Source organism: Salvelinus sp. IW2-2015, linkage group LG6.1, assembly GCF_002910315.2.
Source record: "Salvelinus sp. IW2-2015 linkage group LG6.1, ASM291031v2, whole genome shotgun sequence".
Classification (NCBI taxonomy): domain Eukaryota; kingdom Metazoa; phylum Chordata; class Actinopteri; order Salmoniformes; family Salmonidae; genus Salvelinus; species Salvelinus sp. IW2-2015.
In genome coordinates, this window is record NC_036845.1 from 10133846 (window position 1) to 10155025 (window position 21180).

The 21180-nt window shown below is 44.7% G+C and overlaps 1 protein-coding gene across 1 annotated transcript; it reads left to right on the plus strand.

The window, feature by feature from the left end:
• The first annotated feature begins 258 nt into the window (after positions 1-258).
• On the plus strand, positions 259-9249 carry kcnv1 (potassium voltage-gated channel modifier subfamily V member 1). Its single transcript, XM_023989012.1, has 3 exons — positions 259-692; positions 2985-4008; positions 8114-9249. The coding sequence occupies exons 2-3, from the start codon at positions 3021-3023 to the stop codon at positions 8644-8646; spliced, it is 1521 nt and encodes a 506-aa protein (XP_023844780.1). The 5' UTR covers positions 259-692; positions 2985-3020; the 3' UTR covers positions 8647-9249.
• Positions 9250-21180: the final 11931 nt, after the last annotated feature.

Consider the following 21180-nt stretch of genomic DNA (forward strand, 5'->3'; position numbering starts at 1 on the left):
KGAACCTTTTTTACTGGAMCAATTTCGTGAAATTGTCTAAAATGCCATTTCTCTGGAAATATCCATCTGCATAACGTAATATCATTAATGACGAGCCCGCGTTCAAAACTCATATGAAATATTTATTTTCATGGTTTCTAATATGAATAGGCTATATTGGATTTTTAAAGATCCATCATAAKACATTTGCATGCGCTATATTCAGAAAAACAGTTCGCTCCTAACGCCACTCCTTGCGTTGCTACTCAACATTTTGAAAAAGCACCGCGAGCCTAAAGGGTTAGAACAATCCGGAATCATTGGGACCTCCATACCATAACATTAACCCCTACCATTAACCATAACCCTTACCTAACCCTAACCTTAAACCATTTTTTATTTCAACTTTAAAGGGATAGGGACGTCCAAAGGATCCACGATAGCAAGGACAGAGCCAMGATGGTCTAGTGCGCGGTGCGCATCTGAGGTCATAGAGCTGTCTGAAACGCACGGAGTTTTGTYATGTTTTCTTCGAGTAACTGGCGCTCTTTTTCACTTCGGCTCGCAAGAAGATAAGAATCATGACCAACACTAGTGTCAAAACACATAACTGACTGTTTTACGCAGAGTATAAAAAAGAACTTGGCTAATGGAGAGGATGGAAAACTCAACCATCCCTTTTATCAAGATGAAAACTCTCGATATATAGCCAGGTAAGACCAATCTTTTTCCCCTTGTTAAGTTGTTAAATTGGCTAAATGATATTATTCGGGCTAGTTTCGTGACTACTACTGTTGTTTGGTGGTCCACTTGATACAGTACAGCCTAATCTTTCAGAGATGGTTCATTCCAGTAACCTAATTTCTCTGACAACAAATAACAATTTAATGCAAAACGTATGAATACTTTATTTCAATGTAATAAATAATTGAGAGCAACTTGTATATTGCATATTTATTCATGATTTATATAATAACCAGAAAATCTAYAGCTATTTTTCATTCGAAACACATGTGGTGCTCTGTTATTACATAATCCAAACTGCTCACCCACTAGGCTTACAAAATGTAGGTAGTTATTTTATTTGCAAGTGAAATGAAAAACATGAGTACATTTCGTTTTCATTATGATGTTGAGCCAGTAATATAATGTTGTTGTAGGTATTGTGTAATAGGATGCCATTTTACARTGTTATTGTCTAGACACCCCCATTTATCCTGCCTTTTCTGTCATGTATTTTTTTTTAACTAGGCAAGTCAGTTAATAAGAACAAATTCTTATTTACAATGACGGCCTACACCGGCCAAACTCAGACGACGCTGGGCCAATTGTGCGCCGCCCTATGGCACCAATCASGGCCAGTTGTGATACAGTCTGCTCATGTWTGCTCATCAAATATCTTCTGCAATGACCACATTCGTTAATGTGATTGTCTGCATGAAAATCCAATTTACTCATGATTCTGGCGTCTTATTTTATTTTCTCATTATATGTGTATTTGCTCACACAGCCATTTAGAGACAGTAGAAACATGTAGAGTTAACATAATCAGAATATCTCCATACTCAGTAACTTGTTTGGTAGGATCATATACGTTTTTGATTTAAATTGCAATTGACATTTTGCCCTGTAACGTCTGCTTCCAACTCACACCCTCAAACACGTAGATCCCCTGAACKCAGCACACATTCCAGCCCACTTTCCAGCTCACACTCTCAAACACCTAGATCCCCTGAACGCAGCTCACTCTCCACATCCCAATCACCTGAATTCTAATCACCTGTATGTCATTATCACACACTATTTAGTTCAGTTCAGTTCTTTGCACCCCATCACTGTGAGGTATTGTTTGTTTTGTGACACACGTCTTTCGGAGCGCTGGTTTTCCCGCGATTTACTCCTCCCGTGTATGATAGTTTTTGCCTGCCTCACTAACWAMGCYTTTTGCCTATTCCCTGCCTGTACCTTAGCCTATCGGATTTCCTGTTATCAACCTATTGCCTGATCTCCCGGACTACGTTACTAGCCTTTTCCCTGCCTGTACTGTTGCCTTGTTGGACACCCTGTGTATGACCTTCTGCCTGCCCCTGGACCCAGCTACCTGCCTCCTCCTGTGGTCCTTTACAATAAACACCTGCTGTGCCCTGGGCTTGAAACCAGTTCTCTGTCCCCTCGTGTTCATTACATGCCCCTTTTGGATTTGTTACAATATCAATTGGTATAGCATAGGTATTATCTTCCTCCTCTCACTTAAAATGGAGGAAAATCATCATCATCCTTCACCACTTTTACACACAGAGCATGTTTTCACTATATGGTAGTTCCTTTCAGTCATGACAGGTGAGCACATTCTACAGTGTCTGTGTTCTTGCCGACAGATCAACTGCTCTGATATCCATTTTTCAGGATTTATCTTTTAAATATGTGCGACTTAATTACCACCATGAGGTTGTTAGATAGCAGATAGACTTAACAAAGGGAATTAATGATTGCGGGAATAGGAATATTAGTTGTATTAATTAGGTAGGCCAGCTAAAATATKTAAATCTCTACAAAGAGCTTTGAATAAGTAGGACACGGCCAGAGGCTCTTTCCCTGTCTTTCCCTCTCTCTCGCTCCCCTCTCTTTCTCTCTCCCCCTCTCACTCATCTGATGTCAGACACGATGCTCTTGGTAGGAGCAGCCAATGAAATGTGGATTCCTTCATTCAGGGAGCAGAAGGAGTTTAACTGAGGATTAGGGATAACTAATGGCTGCTTCTAGCCAAGCAGTAAAATGTATTCCCTTGCCACATGGCTAATAGGCTACACAGGGGATGGAACAAGCAGGGACAGAGTAGAGAATTCCTCTTGGAATTATTATGAAGATTCTGACTTACATGTTAACTGTTCTCTAGGTGGTCTTAATTGGCTTTGGTGCCAGTCACTACTTTGAACCTGAACAACTGTTGACCTCAGTGTTTTACCTTTTCCTTGATACCCAACTGCACTCCTGGTGCCCTTCAGGTTTTCCCCTCCACCCCAGGCAGGCCTGTGCCCGCCATGATGAGCAGCTCATCCAGCCCAGCTGAGTTCTACRGGGACAGSACCTCCCTCSTGTCCATAGACTCYAGCGTCTTCTACAGCGAGCCCCCTCTTGTCTGTGGCGACCCACTGGACTTCTTCACCATCAAYGTGGGWGGYAGCCGCTACGTTCTCTCSCAGGAGCTGCTGGCATCCCACCCAGAAACCCGTCTGGGCAAGCTGGCCCTGTCCACACGGGACTCTGCCCTGGAGCTCTGCGACGACACTGACTTCCTGGAGAATGAGTTCTTCTTCGACCGCAGCTCACAGACCTTCCAGTATGTGATAAACTTCTACCGCACAGGCCACCTGCATGTCAGGGAGGAGCTTTGCGTGCTCTCCTTCTTCCAGGAGATTGAGTACTGGGGCATCGACGAGCTCTGCATCGATCCCTGCTGCCGGGGACGCTACTACCGCCGCAAGGAGCTCAAGGAGAGCCTGGATGTGCGGAACGAGGCTGAGGCTGACGAAAGCCAGGACGAAGACTTCAACGACGCCGCATGCCCAGATCTCCGCCGGCGCCTGTGGGACCTGCTGGAGAAGCCAGAGTCTTCACGAGCGGCACGCGCCTTCGGCACGCTGTCAATCATCTTCGTGGCGGTATCCATTGTCAACATTGTGCTCATCTCGCTGGACCTGGGGGATGTGGGTGGGAACGGGATCGGTGACGAGAGTGGGGGCAGTGACGGGGGTACACCTTTCTTCGTGGAYGCACTGGAATATKTGTGCGTGGTGTGGTTCACYGGCGAGCTGGTGYTRCGCTTYGTCTSYGTRCGCGACAAGTGCCGCTTCACCCGTAGCATTCCCAATGTGATCGACCTGCTAGCCATCCTCCCCTTCTATGTGACTCTGGCAGTTGAGAGTCTGCACGGTGGCTCTACAGAGCTGGAGAACATGGGCCGCGTGGTGCAGGTGCTCAGGCTCATGAGGTCCCTGCGCATGCTCAAACTGGGACGCCACTCCACAGGTAATGTAGTCATCTATCTATACATACTATCAAGGTAAGACCCAAGTGCAGACTGTGTGAAGTAACAATGTTTATTGTGACAACAGGGGCAGGCAAACAACAGGTCAARGCAGGCAGGGGKGGATAATCCAGAGTAGGAGCAAAGGTACAGGACGGCAGGCAGGCTCAGGGTCAGGCAGAGTGGTCAGGCGGGCAGGTACAGGGTCCGGACAGGCAAGGGTCAAAAACCACGAGGACGAGAAAAAGAGAGGCTGGGAAAAGACAGGAGCTGACAGGACGAACGCTGGTAAGCTTGACAAACTAGACKAACTGGCAACAGACAAACAGAAAACACAGGTATAAGTACACAGGGGATAATGGGGAATATGGGCGACACCTGGAGGGGGTGGGTAAAAGCACAAGGACAGGTGAAACCGATCAGGGCATGACACATACAGTATAATCATTTGTAGTAGTCACCTGTAATGCATTTCAATTAACAGGTGTGCCTTGCCTTCTTAATGCGTTTGAGCCAATCAGTTGTGTTAGGACAAGGTAGGGGTGGTATACAGAAGATAGCCCTATTTGGTAAAAGACCAAGTCGATATTATGGCAAGAACAGCTCAAATAAGCAAATAAAAATGACAGTCAATCATTACTTTAAGACATGAAGGTCAGTCAATCTGGAAAATTTCAAGAACTCAAGTGCAGTCGCAAAAAAACTTMATGCACTATGATGGAGAACCGCCACAGGAAAGGAAGACCCAGAGTTACCTCTGCTGCAGAGGATAAGTTCATTAGAGTTACCAGCCTCAGAAATTGCAGCCCAAATAAATGCTTCAGAGTTCACAGAGAACTAAATAGCAAGAGTGAGAAAGGGAAAGATGACAGGCTAGGAGAAGGAGAAAAAAATATATTAATTAATATTTCACAAATTTCCTCAGAAGATTGAGAAAAGGGGGCCTGACAGATGAATGTTCCTGAGTCCATTTGTGTGTGTCTTGGTAAATGTGCGTCCGTGCGCGTGAATGGCTTGGATGTTGCTGATTTTGGCGAGGGATGAGARCCCTGGTTTGGGATGTAGGCTGTGAGTCCATGCATAATGAAGGGAGATGATGTTACCACACCAAAAGAKAAGATAAGAGGGGAGGCAGTAGATCAGAGACTGTGACAGATACAGAGCCAGCACGTCACATCTTGTCCTTTCAATGAAGAGGAAAGAAAAAAGAAAAGGTGATGAGAGGTCGACTTTGTCTTTGATCTAGGATGCACTGACACACTAGGCCATCATTACACTTTTATAGAATTATGGGATATATTACAAATGTTGGCATCCATGACTGCAATTGTGACATATTCCCTCTAGTATGCTACTTCAACAAACTGGTAAGTATGGCGTCAGGAAAAGAAAGAGAGAGAGAAATAGATTTCTCACTCTGGGTGATGGCCATTAATAAAACAGATGCTTTTAGGGGAAAAGTGTGGATTTATAGGGCATGTTCTCCACTTTGTCTACATGCTGGGACATCTTGATATCCCTGAGGAGTCTATGACATTTGCTCAGTTTAAGTCCCATGATCTGACTAAAGTTACTTGAAAATATAAAGGCAGGAGTGTTCTTGTCATGTGTGTGACAATATGTCTGTGACAATATGTCTGTGACAATATCCTGAACAAAGGTGCATCCCGATAACTGTATCATTTTATACTTATCTCCTATTTTAATATAATATCATTCTTTCCTCTGCTCCTGAAGATCTCTGGACACAGCACTCAGGGTGTCTTTCTAATCTGATTAGATAAGGGAAAAAAGATCATACAAAAGCAATATGAAAACAGATACATGAAGCTCAGAGAGACCGTAAAGCTGGCGTTGTCCTTGAGAGTGTGTTATTATTATGAACCCTCCTTGTTTGTGCTATTGGAAAGCACCCATATAATCTAATAAAGGACCCAGCRAGCACATAACGTTCTGAGAGCCATATGTTTCTTAGAGCTTGGTGAGAGCGTGGTTGTCCTATGGTTATTTTGCATACAACCTTCCCACATACTTCTTGGAATGGTGCAGGATAGTTGCTTGACTTTAACATTCTCAGCACATTTAAGGAACTTGACAAAAAAAAAACGTTATTTTCTTATTTTCTTACTTCAACAAAACGTGTCCTAAATGTTCAAACATGGTTACATTTCATTTCAATTTTGGTAATGTTCTAAGAATGTTCTCCAACTTGTTTGAAATTGGGAATGTTCTCAAATAGTTCAGAGAATGTTAAGAAACAACCTTCTTTTGTGGGAATTTCAGAACGTCAGCATAACGTTTCCTTCAGGATTTCTCATGGTTCTATTTAAAGTCATATTCTCACATTGTTTTCCGAGAACGTTAAGATACAACGTTCTTCTGTGTGAATTTCAGTAGTACAGCATAATGTTTCCTATWGGTTTCCTCATGGTTCTATTTGGTCATGTTCTCAAATTTGTTCTGAGAACGTTATGAAAACTTTCCATAAAACCACAAGAAAACTTTAGTAATGTTTAGAGAACATTTTAGGAATGCAAATGAAAAATATATACATTCTGTTCTCAGCATCAACACAACTCACTATCATCCATCTTGTTAAGTGTTCCTTTAAAATGTTTGAATAGACTAAAATGAACAGCTTTGTATGAGTAAAAAAAATGGCATGCTAGCTCCCTCCTAGTGGCACAATGGACTAATTCCATGGATAGAGAACAGATGAGCATAGGTATGAATCTCACTGACGCTGTGCCATAATAATTTTTTTATTTGTTTGCATGATTAATGCCTAAGCAAAAAAAATTACATGTGTCCTATCTGTGCTTGGAGTTCAACATAGTTAATCCAAACTAAGCTAGCAGTGTTATTAAGGCTAATTGAAACATGTTCTCAGAACATGATTTAATTACCTTCAAATAACCTATAATTAATAAAACCAGKGAACCATAGTAAAACGTTCTCAGAACCTACCTAAAAATGTACCCAGAACAGGCTAAATGTTCACTTCTGTTCTCAGAACGTTTTTAAAAAATGTTCAGTTTTACCGCTCAGGAAACTTATGGCTTCGTTTCCAGAACCAATGGAAAACCAAAAACGTGCTTTCCCAGAACTTCCAAAGAACATAATGTGCTAGCTAGGTCGCATTTTGATCCCATATAGTTTCACAATAGTGTTTCAGTTGATCAACACCAATTGTTATTGGTCACATACACATGGTTAGCAGATGTTAATGCAAGTTTAGCGAAATGCTTGTGCTTCTAGTTCCGACAGTGGAGTAATATCTAACAAGTAATCTAACAAATTCACAACAACTACCTTATACACACAAATGTAAAAGGATGAATAGAATATGCACATATAAATATATGGATGAGCGATGGTGTGCGGCATAGATGTAGTAGATGGTATAGAATACAGTATATACATGAGATGAGTAATGTAGGATATGTAAACATTATTAAAGTGGCGTCATTTAAAGTGACTAGTGATACCTTTTATTAAGTCTATTTATTTATGTGCCAGAGATTTGATAAAAAGAACATAAAGTAAACTTGGTAAACTTCACCCAATATCTATTTTCTACTTGAGATGTTTGGAGAGCTTTACAAGCAATTTCAGCGTGTGAATAGTCCTACCACCTGCTCAGTTGTGTATATTTAGAGTTTTGCACTTGTTTTAACTGCCAGCTTGCTGTTAAATTTTCCCCACTAAATTCTCAGTCATGAGTTTCGCACATCAACACTTGTTGTTTACATTAGCTGTTTGTGGAATACAGTGTATAAGTTGGATAGATGCACTACAGTACCTTCATGTTAGGCAAGTGAAAAGGTATTTAGACTGATTTAAGAGTTAATTATTCAGGTAAATTATTATACACTTGAAAGTGTTCCCCTGCCACACTAAGATTTGCATATCATCAAAGAGTGTACACTTTCAGCATGGTCTTCAAACAGATGGCATCATGCTAACGCATCAGTGCAGACAGCCGTCAGACTATCTAACGTTAGACTATGCACTTTCAGGTGTACGACCTGAATAAGTAATCTGTCATTTAATCTCCTTACAAGATGTATAATTGACCCCAGCCCTCTGTATCCCTGTGTCCCCCAGGCCTCAAGTCCCTGGGCCTGACCATCACCCAGTGCTACGAGGAGGTGGGTCTCCTGCTCCTCTTCCTCTCCGTGGGCATCTCCATCTTCGCCATGGTGGAGTTTGCCCTGGAGCATGACATCCCCGGTACCACCTTCAGCAGCGTGCCGTGTGCCTGGTGGTGGGCCACCACCTCCATGACCACGGTGGGCTACGGAGACATCCGCCCCGACACCACCCTGGGCAAGGTACTGGCCTTTCTCTGCATTTTGTCTGGAATCCTGATCTTGGCACTGCCCATCGCTATCATCAACGAACGCTTCTCTGCCTGCTACTTCACTCTCAAGATGAAGGAGGCGGCGCTGCGGCACGGGGAGGCGCTCAAGAGGCTGGCGCGGGGTTCGCTGGGTGACTCGGAGGTGGGTGAGGCAGCACGGGGAGGAGGGGTGAACCTGAGGGATGTTTACGCTAGGAGTGTGACGGAGATGCTGAAGCTGCAGGGGAGGGAGAGGGCCAGCACACGGAGTAGTGGAGGGGGTGAGCTCTGGTGGTAGTGTGGAGACGGACCACAAGGGCAGCTGTGGAGAAAAAGCTATGGAAAAGTTAAGTCAATTGGGTTAAAGATGGAATCTGCAGTTGGGGGAAACAACACTACTGGCTGCTCCACCACTGTTGTTTTTCTTGCTGAGCTGAGGAGCGTCGCGAAGCATGGTAAAAAATGTAATCGGTTCATACTATGCTCTTTTATAGCTCGTGCAATGATGTCAGAGGGGGAAAAACATTGCAAGCGGACGTGGTTGTTTCACCATTAAGGATTCCAGCTTTAGGAATACCGTCAGAATATGACAACAGTGTGTACAATGTATAGGACATATCTAAAGGATGATGGGGGACAATTACTTATATGTCACCTGAAAGATTAGCCACAACTTTCATGGCTAACCTTTTTCGGTGTTGTGTTCTGACACAACTGTTGCATGTTCTGTCTCCTCTGTATGTGTCACATAGACAAGATGTACAGTATAGACTGAGTGATGTTACATTGTGTTTGATATTTCAAAACTTCTCTCCGCTGAAAGATGTAGTATGTTGGGGTGTATAGAACAGTACAACATGATTTCATTGGAGAGCAATAAACAGATTTGACTTCTTCTTCACCCCGGTCTCTTTTTCCTGCGGGTTCACAGTGAAATACCATTAGAGCGCTGGGAGGAGGAGTCTCCGAGTCAAGTCTGTATGCAGAGCACACACAAATATCCGGAATTGGTTAAAGTCATTCCACAGGGTAGGTTTGACAGAGCAAATGAAATGTGACCATACTTTATCAATCAAATAACATCAACATCAGCCTGTATAGCATTTGGGAAGTCATCAAATGCTATTGTTTAAACTAAATATAGACAAATATAGGCTGAGGGTTTCAAGCTGTGGTTGATTTCAAATGGAATTTTGATAATAATATAATAACAATATATGTTGGATTCAGGTCTGTGGAGATCTTCACAATTGCTGTAATAATCTGTTCAGAATCTCAAACAGCTCTGACCACTTACACCATGTACTTAAATAATCTCAATTGCAATCCAGGTCATTTGGTTGTGTTAGTATATGAAGTACAGTGATAACTGTAACGGTTTTCCTCCTCCTCTTCATCCGAAGAGGAGGAGCAGGGATTGAACCAAAATGCAGCGGAGTTTGAAGACATAATGATTTATTAAATAAACAAAATAGACAGACGAAAACGAACTATACTGGATATAACTAACAAAAACAACAAACGGTGTAGACAGACCTAGACGACGAACTTACATAAAACAAGAAGAACGCACGAATAGGAAACATAGGCTACACAAATGAACGAGGAACAAACAAACCGAAAACAGTCCCGCGTGGTGAACAGACACAGACACGGAAGACAACCACCCACAAACAAACATTGTGAACAGCCTACTAAATATGACCTCAATCAGAGGAAACGTCAAACACTGCCTCTAATTGAGAGCCATACCAGGCAACCCAAAACCAACATAGAAACAGACAACATAGAATGCCACCCAAAACTCACGTCCTGACCAACTAACACACAAAACTAAACAGAAAACAGGTCAGGAACGTGACATAACCCCCCCCTCAAGATGCGTACTCCGAACGCATCACCAAAAAGTCCAGGGGAGGGTCTGGGTAGCATCTGACCACGGTGGTGGCTTAGGCTCCGGGCGTGGTTCCCACCCCACCATAATCAATCCCCGCTTCCTTAGCCTCCCACAATGACCACCCTCCAAATAACCCCACTAAATTTAGGGGCAACACCAGAATCAAGGACAGCTCTGGGACAAAGGTAGCTCAGGACATAGGGATAGCTCAGGACAGAGGGATCGCTTAGGAGAGAGAGGTAGCTCAGAGAGAGAGGTAGCTCAGGATAGAGGGGCAACTCCGGACTGAAGGGCAGCTCCGGACAGAGAGACAGCTCTGGACTGAGGGGCAGTTCAGGATTACTAGCCGCTTCTGGCTGAGGGACAGCTCATGGCTGACTGACGGCTCTGGACGCTCATGGCAGGCTGACGCTCTGGACGCTCATGGCAGGCTGACGGCTCTGGACGCTCAGTGGCAGGCTGACGCTCTGGACGCTCATGGCTCTGGACGCTCATGGCAGGCTGACGGCTCTGGCTGCTCATGGCTCGCTGACGGCTCTGGTTGCTCATGCTCGCTGACGGTCTGGCTGCTCATGGCTCGTGACGGCTCTGGCTGCTCATGGCTCGCTGACGGCTCTGGCTGCTCATGCTCGCTTGACGGCTCTGGCAGATCCTGTCTGGTTGGCGCTGGAGATCCTGTCTGGTTGACGGCTCTGGCAGATCCTGTCTGGTTGGCGGCTCTGGCAGATCCTGTCTGGTTGTGGCTCTGGCAGATCCTGTCTGGTTGGCGGCTCTGGCAGATCCTGTCTGACGGGCGGCTTCTAGCGGCTCCTGTCTGGCGGACGGCTCTAGCGGCTCCTGTCTGGCGGACGGCTCTAGCGGCTCCTGTCTGGCGGACGCTCTGTAGGCTCATATGGCGCTGGGTAGACGGATGGCTCAGATGGCGCTGGGTAGACGGATGGCTCAGATGGCGCTTGCAGACGGGCAGTTCAGGCATCGCTGTGCAGACGGCAGACTCTTGCCGGCTGAGGCGCACTGTAGGCCTGGTGCGTGGTGCCGGAACTGGTGGTACCGGGCTGGGGACACGCATCTCAGGGCTAGTGCGGGGAAAGGAACAGGGCATACTGGACCCTGGGAGCGCACATTAGGCTAGTGCGTGGTGCCGGACTGGTGGTACCGGACTGTGGGCACCATCTCAGGGCTAGTGCGGGGAGCAGCAACAGACGCACAGGACTCTGGGGACACACAGGAGGCTTGTTGCGTGGTTTAGGCATGGTGGTAAAGGGCTGGAGACACGCACCATAGGCTAGTGCGTGGAGGAGGCACTGGTGGTACTGGGTAGGGGCGGGGAGGTGGCGCCGGAAATACCGGACCGTGCATGCGTACTGCTCCCTTGAGCGCCGAGCCTGCCCAACCTTACCTGGTTGTATGCTCCCCGTCGCCTGACCAGTGCGGGGAGGTGGAATAACCCGCACCGGCCTATGTAGGCGAACCGGGGACACCATGCGTAAGGCTGGTGCATGTACGCCGGCCCGAGGAGACGCACTGGTGACCAGATGCGTTGGCCGGTTCATGACATAAGGCTCAACGCTCAGTCTAGCCGCGGCCGATACGTGGGCTGGAATGTACCGAACCGGGCTATGCACGCGTACAGGAGACACCGTGCGCTCTACTGCGTACACGGTGTCTGCCCGTACTCTCGCTCTCCACGGTAAGTACAGGGAGTAGGCGCAGGTTTCCTACCTGACTTCGCCACACTCCCTTTAAGGCCCCCCAAGAATTTTTGGGTTGTACTCACGGGCTTCCAGCCTTGTCTCCGTGCTGCTCCTCATATCGCCTCCTCTCGGCTTTAGCTGCCTCCAGCTCTTCACGAGGAAGGCGATATTCTCCCGGTTGTGCCCACGGCCCCTTACCATCCAGTATCTCCTCCCATGTCCAAGAATCCTGTGTAGGTGGGTCCTGTTGCCGCTTTACATGCCGCTTGGTCCTGTATTGGTGGGTAATTCTGTCACGATCGTGTGGAGGATTGACGGACCAAAACGCAGCAGTAGGAAAATAAGCCATCTTTTTTTTAATTAAGAAGACGGAGAACCGAAAACAAAACACTCTTACAAAACTAACAAAACAAACGACCGACCGTGAAGCTAATAAACGTAGTGCACATACAGGCTACAAACGTTCAGAAAACAGTCCCGCGTGGTGAACAGACACGGAAGACAACCACCCACAAACAAACATTGTGAACAGCCTACCTAAATATGACTCTCAATCAGAGGAAACGTCAAACACCTGCCTCTAATTGAGAGCCATACCAGGCAACCCAAAACCAACATAGAAACAGACAACATAGAATGCCCACCCAAACTCACGTCCTGACCAACTAACACACAAAACTAAACAGAAAACAGGTCAGGAACGTGACAATAACACGTTAAGTTGTTGTATAAATTAATAAACAAACTATCTACCCTTGTATTCTCATTTGAACTTTGTTGTGCTTTTAAATGGTTGAAAGCACAGTGATAACACACTTTGGTGACAACTAAACCAAAAAYCTGACATTTGATTTTCCATTGGAATTTGGTTGTGCTTTTAGGAGTGAAAGCCATGTAAGGGAATCATTGTGATACCACATTAGGAATTCAACAAACTTCTGGTTGTATTTCTGAGTGGGTGAAAATAGCTGTAATCTCATTGATCAACGTATCAACCAAATATTACGCAATTAAGTGGTGTGCCCAGTGGGAAGAGACCGTTCCATCTCCATAACACAATCCAACCTGCCCTCAGAGTAGAATGTTTTCTCTATGTAGCACTAAAATAAAATATTTTTCTCACATTTCTCCCCTGCAGTCACCTGTAAATACTGTAAATGATATACTGTACATACATACGGATTATACTGTATTTAATCATGTAGGGAAAATATTTCCAGACCATGGGATTTTTAGCCTACTCCAAACCTCACCTTCAGCCTTCTCCGAAACTGAAAGTATTGTTTTTACTCCTGACAGTCACAGATTCCCTTACATGGCTTTTGGGCCACAGGGCCAGCCCCTTATCTCTTGGACATGTAGGAGTCCCTGATATTATGGCCAACCTGCACAGATGTCAATGCTTTATGGGCCGGTCAACATATGAGGACAGTCTAAATATTCCTCAGCAGTCTGAGACATTGGGCATACAGCACTGAAGTAGTGATGAATGTTTCATTAAATGGAACAGAGTGGATTGTGTGCATATTGTACAGCTACATGGTATGGGAGTCGTTTTGAGAGAAGATGTAGAGGAAAATTGATTTACAGTGAACAMTTTCCCAACCATTTCTGGCCAAACAAACAAAATAGCGGTAGTTCACAGTAGTAGTTCTCACTTGGCAGAACACATTTTTTATATTTTCATTGTGACCCCTTGTTTTACCACAAGGGACCTCTGGCCTACTTAGTTGTCTAGACCAGTGGTTCCCAACTTTTTTTTTAACCTTAGCACACATTGATGGGATATAAAATTCTTTGGCACACCTAAAATGTCCCTATTAATATATTTAGTGGTAATGACCTCCATCTCATCTGAGCCATACTGCAAATCATCTATTTTCTGTGACAATTTTTTTTTAAATATAGGTTAAATAGGGTTTATTTGAAATATTTGTATAGTTTTGATAGTTCCTTTCTTATGATGGTTAATTTAGTTTAGAACGGTTTGGGCTACAGACGAGCGGTTTTCTGCATGGCAAATGTGCAACCAGGCTGTGGTATAGCTAAGCACAGAGCCATAATAAATATCAGATTTGCCTGTGCTAATGTTTTTCACAGATGAAACAAAATTATACAAATGACTTTGCTCGTGATGTGCGCCCCTCAAACAGCCTGAGAAACAAGTTAGGATACAGATCCCATTTAATGTATTATCTGACTGGCACTAATGCTTCTAAGTCAAAAATCCCTTGTGCATTCCACATGTCATGTTTAGCCTATAATTGACTGTTACATTTTTTTTTCAATAATAGGAAAAGTTTCAAGGCACATCTGAGAGTTCCTTGAGGTACACCAGTGTGCTGTGGTACACGGGTTGAGAACCACCTGTCTAGACGAGAGAATCAAGGACAATAATCCACATCCATCTCCAGAGTGCATCTCAGTACACTCATTCAATGTTATTGGAGGGATTGTATCATTTATACAATGTTCTATCCTCTGTATTTGTATTTGGGGAATACATGACAAATAGAACTGGCATCAACCCCAGGAAAACGTTTTRTGTTGGCAGGAGAGTAATCAACATGAGAGTSATAATAGTCCTTTTRATGCTGCATCAGATGAGTCCCGTTTGAACAGGCCCTGTGAGTTTWTATAAAACACACATGAARCTYAAATAATAAGGGAGTCAATCAGACAAAGCGCACCAATCAGCATGCTCTCTGGTGAGGCTATTGGAATATAATTCATTTGCATGTTTTTGATCTACAGGGATGAGAGCACTATCCATGTCCCAGCTGGACAAGTACTCCCAAACCTCTGGAGAAAAAACGTACACACACACACACACACACACACACACACACACACACACACACACACACACACACACACACACACACAACCCACAACAACAACACAGTCAGGCAAGTAATTAGTTGTGTGTGTGTGTGTGTGTGTGTGTGTGTGTGTTGTGTTGGTGTGTTGTGTGTGTGTGTGTGTGTGTGTGTGTGTGTGTGTGTGTGTGTGCGTGCGTGCGTGCGTGCGTGCGTGCGTGCGTGCGTGCGTGCGTGCGTGCGTGCGTGCGTGCGTGCGTGGTGTGTGTGTGTTGAACTATCTTGTGAGCCTGAAAATCTATTCTAGAGTTAACAATTAGGGTTAGAATTAGGGTTGTGGTTAGTTTTAAGGATTAGAGGTTTTAGGTTTAAGTCTTAGGTTTAAGGTTAGTGTTATGGTTAGGTTAAGGGTTAATTTTAGGGAAAATAAGATTTGGATTGGAATCAATTATTTGGTCCCCACAAGGATAGCAAAACAAAACTGTCTGTGTGTGAAAGAGAAAGACAGTTAAGAGAAGGGAGAGATCAGAGAGAGGGACTGAGGGAGAGAGAGTGTGTTGACAGTGATCAGACACCATCCGGACCAGGCATGTCATCACAGTTTTTACTTCGGATGCTTTATGGGTTGAGCTGTTTATTTTACTGCATCCTTTTCCTGGATTCTTTTTAGAGGATAAATCTCTTGGGTTTTACAAGCAGCCCCAGTACAAGTTACTTACACGAAACAGACATACACCACTCAACCGATGTTACCTTTTTAAAAGAGTAACTATCAAACATAGGCAATAGCCACTGTATTGTTTCTCATACAGGATGGTAATAGGGAGGAGAATATAAACTGTTTTAGTTTGAATGCTAGTTGTGTCTAAGTACTTGGACCCCAAACTCAATTGCTATTTCATGGCTCTGGAAGTATATTCACTTTGCTAACAGTTCTATCCCTGAGGTAAATCTTTCTGCCTGAGGGAAATGGTTAGACATCCCGCAGCCTTGCAGCTGTGTTTAACATACAGCAGGTTTAGTCAGGAAAAACTGCTAGAGAATATAGTTTACATTACTGATCACAATATCATACTTTCTTGTTAACATGTATGTGAAATGTATGTCAAGATGTTTAAGTTTCTATAAAAAAAGATTCCATTTGATAAACAACTCTGCCTTCTCTGCTTTTACTTTCCCTGTATATCTCTGCCATCTTCTCTCTCACTCGTTCTTACTATTTTAAGATGACCGTAGAGTGGTTCAAGGAGGGATATTGCCGCCTGGACAGGCAGAAGGACATGTGCTGGGCTATGTAGTACATCTTCTTTTAGGGGTATGGGGTGAAAGAGACATGAGAAGAGATTGACCAGTAATTTCTGGTATTATTTCACAAATAGGTCAGAGTAGCAGAGGACAGATGTGAGTATTCAGTGTGTGTGAGATCAATAGAATATTTATGTTTTACCCAAATGTTCCCCCTTTCCCCCCCCCATTCATCTCTCATTTTGCTGTACTAAAGCCCTGTCGGAAATAGGACACACAATCTACTGTAGGTGAGTAAAGTAACAATGTTAAAGCAAAAGGGCTTTGTTACACCATTGTTTATGCCCTGTGTTGTCGTTTATAAACATTGTTGACATTGGCAACCAACTATGTCATCAATGTCATTTGAAGCGGTTCGCGATTGCAATTTCATGGCTAGTACAGAGCCTCTATCCGAAGCTGGATGGTGCAGAAGTCAAAATGAGGGCCATGCATTCCCAGGGGCAGAGAGAGAACAAAACACGCCATGAGGCAAAAACACTGCTGGGACACTCAGGGAGAGAACACCGGGCCAAGGGCACTGAAAATTATGGAGAAACGTCCTGCTATAGCTTCAAAACTATCCTCACGTTCTAATAGTATGGTTATAAAAGAATGGACTTGCAGAACCCAGCTCTTGCAATACAGAGCCTGTTGCTTGTTGCTGGGGGTATTTCAAGTGCCTCGTGTGTGTAGATATCTGGTCCTCCCCCATCGCTGAGGCCCTGAGCACAAGTCTTTCATCCCAAACTTCAAACGTAGTCTCATTAAACCCTTACGTCACACAGTCCTCAAGGAAGCACAGTGCCCATTTTGGAAGCAGAATAGAGAATCGATCCCCCCCTTGCTTTCCAGGGTCCCATAGTTCATTAGGATCGGCAGTTAACTCTCATGGTACGTCTTTAGTAAAGTTCCAGTGCCATGTTCTATAAATTGTCAGCAAAAGTCTTGTTAAGATGATGATCTCTGACTGTTATAATCAGTGTTTAACCATTTGGAAGTGGTCTGACAAGCTGCATGGATTTATTTTTGGGGGGGGGGGTGCTATTACAACAGTCAATTGTAAGTATTCTTAGAATGAGTTACCTGCTATTCAGTACTGAGATTATAAGTAGTGGTCTACATTGACGTGGTGCATGGAGAGAAAGGCATGCAGCAGTAGTGTGATCTCCTCAAGCTCCACCCACCTGTCTGACCTCTGAACCCAACAGGGAATATCCTTTGCTTTGTCCTTGGAAGAATACACCCCTCCTGTCTAATGTAACTGGGTTAATGAGCTGGGAACTAGCACCTGGAATTATATACATCCCCCATTTCCCCTAACAAAGCCTACAGTAACACTCAAATTATAATAAATTGGTCTGATATCACTAGCGCAGTGTTTGCTTTAGACTTCTGGTCTATTATTCATGTGGTTGTTATTGTTCATTTGCAATGTTTCTGTTTGGTTCACTTCTTTCATATTTCCTGGTTCCAACGTAAATGTAGTGACCACCTATGCTGAAAGACAAAATACGTAATTATACTGACCAAAAACATAAAACGCCACATGCAATAATTTCAACGATTTGACTCGGTCACAGTTCATGTAAGAAAATCAGTCAATTGAAATAAATTCATTAGGCCCTAATCTATGGATTTCACATGACTGGCCATGGGTGGGCCTGGGAGGGTCCACCCACTGTGGAGCCAGGCCCAACCAATCAGAATTAGTCTTTCCCCACAAAAGGGATTTATTACAGACAGAAATAGTCCTCACATTTACATTTACATTTAAGTCATTTAGCAGACGCTCTTATCCAGAGCGACTTACAAGTTGGTGCATTCACCTTATGATGTCCAGTGGAACAACCACTTTACAATAGTGCATCTAACTCTAAGGGGGGGGGGGGTTAGAAGGATTACTTTATCCTATCCTAGGTATTCCTTAAAGAGGTGGGGTTTCAGGTGTTCCGGGAAGGTGTGAATTGATTCGCTGACTGGCGTCGTGGGGGAGTTTGTTCCACCATTGGGTGCCAGAGCAGCGAACAGTTTTGACTGGGCTGAGCGGGAGCTGTACTTCCTCAGAGGTAGGGAGCGGAGCAGGCCAGAGGTGATGAACGCAGCCCTTGTTTTGGGTGTAGGGCCTGATCAGAGCCTGAAGGTACGGAGGTGCCGTTCCCTCACAGCTCCGTAGCAAGCACCTGGTCTTGTAGCGATGCGGCTTCAACTGGAACAAGTGGAGAGGAGCGGAGGAGCGGTGACGTGAGAACTTGGGGTGAACACCAGACGGGCTGGGGTTCTGGTGAGTTGTAGGGGTTTAATCGCACAGGCAGGAGCAGCCAACAGCGAGTTGCAGTATCCAGAGGGAGATGACAAGTGCCTGGATTAGGACCTGCGCCGTTCCTGTGTGAGGCAGGGTCGTACTCTGCGAATGTTGTAGAGCATGAACCTACAGGAACGGGTCACGCCGCCTTGATGTGGTTGAGACGACAGGGTGTGTCCAGGATCACGCCAAGGTTCTTAGCGCTCTGGAGAGGACACAATGGAGTTGTCAACCGTGATGGCAAATCATGGACGGGCAGTCCTTCCCGGAGAGAGCAGCTCCGTCTTGCGAGGTACTTGAGGTGTGATCCGTCATCCACACTGATATGTCTGCCAGACATGCAGAGATGCGATTCGCCACCTGGTTATCAGAGGGGAAAGGAGAAGATTAATTGTGTGTCGTCTGCATAGCAATGATAGGAGAGACCATGTGAGGATATGACAGAGCCAAGTGACTTGGTGTATAGCGAGAATAGGAGAGGGCCTAGAACAGAGCCTGGGGACACCAGTGGTGAGAGCACGTGGTGCGGAGACAGATTCTCGCCACGCCACTGGTAGGAGCGACCTGTCAGGTAGGACGCAATCAACTGGGCCGCGCCGGAGATGCCCAATCGGAGAGGGTGGAGAGGAGGATCTGATGGTTCACAGTATCAAAGGCAGCCGATAGGTCTAGAAGGATGAGAGCAGAGAGAGAGAGTTAGCTTTAGCAGTGCGGAGCGCCTCGTGACACAGAGAAGAGCAGTCTCAGTTGAATGACTAGTCTTGAACCCTGACTGATTTGGATCAAGAAGGTCATTCTGAGAGAGATAGCAGGAGAGCTGGCAAGGACGGCACGTTAAGAGTTTTGGAGAGAAAAGAAAGAAGGGATACTGTCTGTAGTTTTGACATCAGAGGGATCGAGTGTAGGTTTTTCAGAAGGGGTCAACGCTCCTTCTTGAAGGCGGAAGGGACGTAGCCAGCGGTCAAGGATGAGTTGATGAGCGAGGTGAGGTAGGGGAGAAGGTCTCCGGAAATGGTCTGGAGAAGAGAGGAGGGGATAGGGTAAGCGGCAGGTTGTTGGGCGCGGCCGTCACAAACGCGAGATTTCATCTGAGAGAGAGGGGAAGAAGAGGTCAAAGCACAGGGTAGGGCATGTGAGAGAAACCAGAGGTGGCGTTGACCTTAGCAACGTGACTGATGTCGCGACTTCTTTTTCCAAAGGTTGACGAAGACCGCAAGAGGGACGGGGGGGGGTGGGAGAGGATTCAGGAGGGAGGAGAAGGTGGCAAAGAGCTTCCTAGGGTTAGAGGCAGATGCTTGGAATTTAGAGTGGTAGAAAGTGGCTTTAGCAGCAGAGACAGAAGAGGAGAATGTAGAGAGGAGGGAGTGAAAGGATGCCAGGTCCGCAGGGAGGCGAGTTTTCCTCCATTTCCGCTCGGCTGCCCGGAGCCCTGTTCCTCAGTTTCATCAGCTTTCCAGGTGGCTGATCTCAGACGATCCCACAGGTGAAGAAGCCGGATGTGGGGGTCCTGGGCTAGCACGGTTACACGTGGACTGCGTTTGTGAGGCCAGTTGGTCGTACTGCCAAATTCTCTAAAACGACATCCTGGCTTATGGTAGAGAAATTAATATTCAATTCTCTAGCAACAGCTCTGGTGGACATAACTGCAGTCAGAATGCTAATTGCATGCTCCCTCAAAACCTGATACATCTGTGGCATTGTGTTGTGTGACAAAACTGCATATTTTATAGTGGCCTTTTATTGTCCCCAGCACAAGGTGCACCTGTGTAATGATCGTGCTGTTTAATCAGCTTCTTGATATGCCACACCTGTCAGGCAGATGGATTATCCTGGCAAAGAAGAAATGCTCACTAACAGGGATGTAAACAAATATGTGTGCACAAAATTGGAGAGAAATAAGCTTTTTGTGCATATAGAAAAATGTGGGTATCTTTTATTTCACCTCATGAAACATGGGACCAACACTTTACTTGTGTTTATATTTTTGTTCAGTATACATTGGGTTGAGTAACACTACTTTTAATGTTTTCATTTACAAGCGCAGTGGCGATGTTTTCAGTCCAGTTGCGAGGACTAAAAACTGTCACAAGTCAAGATGTGAGCGATTAAAACACACATATTAAGGGCTCTTATGTTACTTTATGGCTCAATACTAGAACAGCACTCTCGGTTGAAATAAAGTGTGGTGGAGGAAAAAGGCATGAGAGTGCCACTTGGAGCTTGAGTGAGCGCTCAGCATACAGTTTCTCCTTCCTGTGTCAGTGGGTGGAATATGTAATCCATCTATGATCATGTCAGTGGAAATCTCTAAAACACAAGTGGGCTGGATAGAATGCCAGTTGATATTTAAAATGTGAGGAGATTAAAAACACTGTTTATTTGATAGAGCGCTTTGGATTAGGTTGCCTTTTGATATTGATATACAGTGCATTCGAGAAATTATTCAGACCCCTTCACCTTTTCCACATTTTGTTACAGCCTTATTCTAAAATGGATTAAATAAAAAATGGTTGTCATCAATCTACATACAATACCCCATAATGACAAAGACAAAACACACTTTTATAAACAAAATATTCAGACCTTTTGCTATTAGACTCAAAATTGAGCTTAGGTGCATCCTGTTTCCATTGATCATCCTTGAGATGTTTCTACAACTTGATTGGAGTCCACCTGTGGTAAATTCAATTGATTGGACATGATTTGTACAATACCCATAATGACAAAGACAAAACACACTTTTATAAACAAAATATTCAAGACCTTTTGCTATTAGACTCAAAATTGAGCTTAGGTGCATCCTGTTTCATTGATCATCCTTGAGATGTTTCTA